Source organism: Rhinolophus hipposideros (assembly GCF_964194185.1).
Source record: "Rhinolophus hipposideros genome assembly, chromosome: 19".
NCBI lineage: Eukaryota > Metazoa > Chordata > Mammalia > Chiroptera > Rhinolophidae > Rhinolophus > Rhinolophus hipposideros.
Genome location: NC_138065.1, coordinates 3,111,212 through 3,114,957, shown reverse-complemented (window position 1 = coordinate 3,114,957; position 3,746 = coordinate 3,111,212). Strand labels below are relative to the sequence as shown.

The 3,746-nt window shown below is 51.0% G+C and overlaps 1 protein-coding gene across 1 annotated transcript; it reads right to left on the bottom strand.

The window, feature by feature from the left end:
• Window positions 1–1,976: 1,976 nt before the first annotated feature.
• Window positions 1,977–3,490, bottom strand: LOC308487554 (protein S100-A12-like). The gene is made up of 3 exons (XM_081025936.1): window positions 3,451–3,490; window positions 2,592–2,749; window positions 1,977–2,146 (listed from the first exon to the last, which is right to left on the bottom strand). Exons 2-3 carry the CDS (start codon window positions 2,727–2,729, stop codon window positions 2,006–2,008), a joined length of 279 nt encoding a protein of 92 aa, XP_080882062.1. The 5' UTR covers window positions 2,730–2,749; window positions 3,451–3,490; the 3' UTR covers window positions 1,977–2,005.
• Window positions 3,491–3,746: the final 256 nt, after the last annotated feature.

The following is a 3,746-nucleotide window of genomic DNA, read 5'->3' as shown; positions in this document are numbered from 1 at the left end:
GGGCTCCAGTAGCCATTCCACTGAAACCAGATCCTTCTCCCAACTTCCAAAGCCCCGCTACACAAGTTGGTTTGGCTTGCGGTGTGCCAGCAGCCTGCCTGAAAGGTCTTTCTGATGGGCAAGGTAGTACACACATAGCACCCAAGGGAATGACACCAGTGTCCCTTAGGGCACACTGCCGCCCTTGCACAGGGGGCTGGCTCTGTCGAACACATCGTCCCCACAGGAGCCTGACAGCATGACAAGCAGATAAGTCCAAGAGTTCCCAAGCTGAAAACGACTCTGGATGGGAGGTGGAAATATGTGCGGGTGTGTGACTGGGTGAGCTCCCTGGAAGAGGTGACATTTCGGTGGGACTTTAGTGGACAAGCAGGAGTTCCAGAGCCAAAAAAAGCCCCCCACCCTGGGGCCTAGAACAGGTGCCTAGAATACATTACAACGGTTGCGATGAAGGGGAGAGGGCCCCTCAGCCAAAGAGAACAAGAGGACACCAGGTCCAAATCCAAGAAGTCTGACAGTTCTCGAGGAACCTGGGAAACATTCTGGAATGGCTGGAGACTAGGGCTCACAGCAGTGAACAGGAGATTGGTGCTGGGGCGCTGGAGAGAACAGATGCAGTCTCTGCGGTCCTGTGGCTCTAACAGTCCTCGTGTGCGTTGGATTGTTTTGTGGTACCTGCCCTCGTCAGGCTGTGCATTTTCATGGAGGGAATAGGATCACCTCGTCCAAACATCCCACTTTCCAGATGAAAAGACTGAGCTTCAGAGAAGCGGGGTTCACTGGCTCCAACTCACAGAGCCGAGGGGCCGTGGAGCTGGGAGGTTAACCAAGCACATCAGATTCCGGGCTGAGGGCTCTTTTCTTTATCTTCGGGTGCCTCTGACTGACAGATTTTCACCAAGTTCTGGGGGCCCTTAACATTTTTCTAAATAGGATTTAAGTCCAATGTGTGGTTCCGTTGGCTATTTTAAAACAAAATCACGGCTGGGGAATGTTTCCATGATGGCAAAGACACTGAGTCGTGTTCTTGTCGGCTGGCTGTTGTTTTCTACCAGATTCTAATACGACCGTGTATCCTCAGAAGTGGCCTCAGACGTGCATTACGCAGGAATCCCAGTTCGCAGGACAACAGTTTGGTCTGGTTTAAGGGCCTTTTGAGAAAGACCGTACCTATTTGTCCCCTTGGTCAAACACTAGTCCAACTTTAACTGTGCAAGTGACCCCCTAAAACCAACCTCAATCTTTGCTCTGGTTGAAAACAACCTTCGCCTGTGGTGGCTGCAGCAGTGATAGCAGCTAACCAGCTACCGTGATCGCCTCCTGTATAAATTAGCATCTTACACTTAATTCTGACATTGGCTGAGTGCTCACTCAGCATCGGGTGCTGTGCTAAGTGCTTCCGATGAGCAGTTAGGTCATCTAATCCTCATGCTCGCCTCAGGGCCTTAGCTTCTCTCTGCCAGGAACTCCTGGCCCCAGATATCTGCCAGCTGCACTCCTGCCTCCTTTTCCGATTTCTGCCTTTCCTGACCATCCTATCTAAGCCAGCAGGCCTCCTCCCCCAAACTTACTCCCCCAATTTAACTCTCGTCACATCCTACCATTGCCTACCTGGGTATCAGAGGATATATTTTTATTTGTTTGCCTATTTATTTTCTATCCCCACCCCAGGAGAATGCCAGCCCCAAGACGGCAGAAGCTTTGTGTCTTGGGTCTCTGGCTATAATCATAGATGCTCAGTGAATATTTGTGGAATGAATGAATGCACAAGTAGTGAACATCTACTAAATAGGTGAACAAATGAACACAGAGAAGAGGACCTCGGGGGTCTAAATGAGGCAGTCAGAATAGCAGGGGCGGGGTTGCGATCAAGTCTGAGGACCATGGGCACGGAAAGGAAAAAAATGCAGACACTGTCAAGAACTGTTCAAGAATACATTTATTAACTCTCACTCCACTTGGTTATTCTTGGGGACATTGCAGGGGAGAAGCCTCTCCGAGCTTCCTACTCTTTGTGGATATTTTCGTGGGCAGTCTCCAGCACACTGGCCACCAGGGCTATGAATTCACTGAACGTGACTTGTCCATCTCGATCAGTATCCAGACTTTGAAATATTCTGTCAATGGTGGCTTGATCTTTGGTATTCTAGGAGAAGGGGACAGCAGAGACATTGAGTTGGAACAGTTCCCTTCCACCCCTTTCTCCAGGCCTCTCTCATCCCTCAGGGCTCAGCTCAGGGAGACCCAAAAACATGCATTCATTAGCCAAAACTGTGTTGGAGAATCCGGCGTGACAGAAGCAATTGTCCTGAGCCATTCTAGAATCAGGCAGATCTTGACCTGGAAGGTTCTCTGTAGCTCACTAATCTATCCCTGTCCCCACCCTGCCTTTCTCCACTTCACTGAAAGGGAACCCATTCCAGAGGGAGGAAGTGAGCAGAGCCTGAGGTGACAAAGTGAATTAGTGAGAGAGGGAGGAACAGTACACTCCCGCTGGGCTGGAGCCAAAATTCAGTCCCTCATCCCTCAGACCTGGCCACTGCCCTCAGCGCAGGGGGCTGGGCAAGTCCCCGGCCTGGGGCATGGCTTACCTTGATTGTGGTGGCGAGTTCCTTTGTGAGCAGCCGCTTCAGCTCACTCTTGCTGAGGGTGTCAAAATGCCCCACCCGAACTGAGTACTGGTGAAAGACATTGATGATCCCCTCCAGATGGTCTTCCAGCTTAGTCATCTTCCCAATGTCACGTTAACCTTCAGAAGACAAGGGCAGTCAGGGGCAGGCCCTCCCCCTCCCCCACACCTCCTCTCTCTCTCTTCCTGCATCACAGTTTAGACAGGGATAACTTCCCCTACATCTGCTCTGTGTCCTCTCTGCTCGGTGTTTAACCCATGGTGACCTTTCATTTGTGGATTGGAGGGAGGGAGAAGGACATATAACACCCTCCAGCGTTGGCAAGAATCAGCCTCAGCTGCCACAGTGTTCCATGTCCCCATATCTCCTGGGAAGCATAATTCAGAGGATGTTGCTCATACATGCTCACCTGGGAAGGGTTCTGTGGTTGCCCAGGCTGTTGCCTTTCCCCAGGTGACGATATTTTGGCCACAGGTCCCTTACAGATACTCACCAGCCCACCCACCTCTGCCATCCCTAAGTCCTGAGATTGGGTCTACCTAGCACAGCAAGAGCTGGTCTCCTTGGGTCCAAAATGCAGTCAGCCCTTCACTTCATAAGACATATAAATGTCTAATCATGGTGTGGTACACCTGAAACTAATACAATATGGTATGCCGACTGTAATTAAAAAATAAAAATTAAAAAAAATTTTAAATGCAGTCAGCCCAGAGGAGCTCTGGCAAGCTGGGGTTCACGGCTTCCCACAGCCTGCAAAGGGGCCACTGTGACCACCACACTACAGCCCTGCTAAGGGCCCCACCAAGGAAAGGACACTTACCCTCCTCAAGACACAGGATCACGGAGCTGCAACGAGAAGCTGGCACTGGTGAGGAGCTCTGAGCCAGGGACGTTTTATAGGGCCCGCAGGCTTCACCTTCGACCTCAAGTGAGGAAACCTTTCTGATTCACCGTGTTGATGCAATTGCTAGACCAGGATCTGTTGCTCAAAAGAAGCTTCACACCTGGGGCTTTGACTGTAACATGAGAAGCTCAGATTACACCCATTGCACCGCTGCTCAGCCTGAAACAGAACCCCCAACCCCACCCCACCCACCCACACATTTCTCTCCGGAC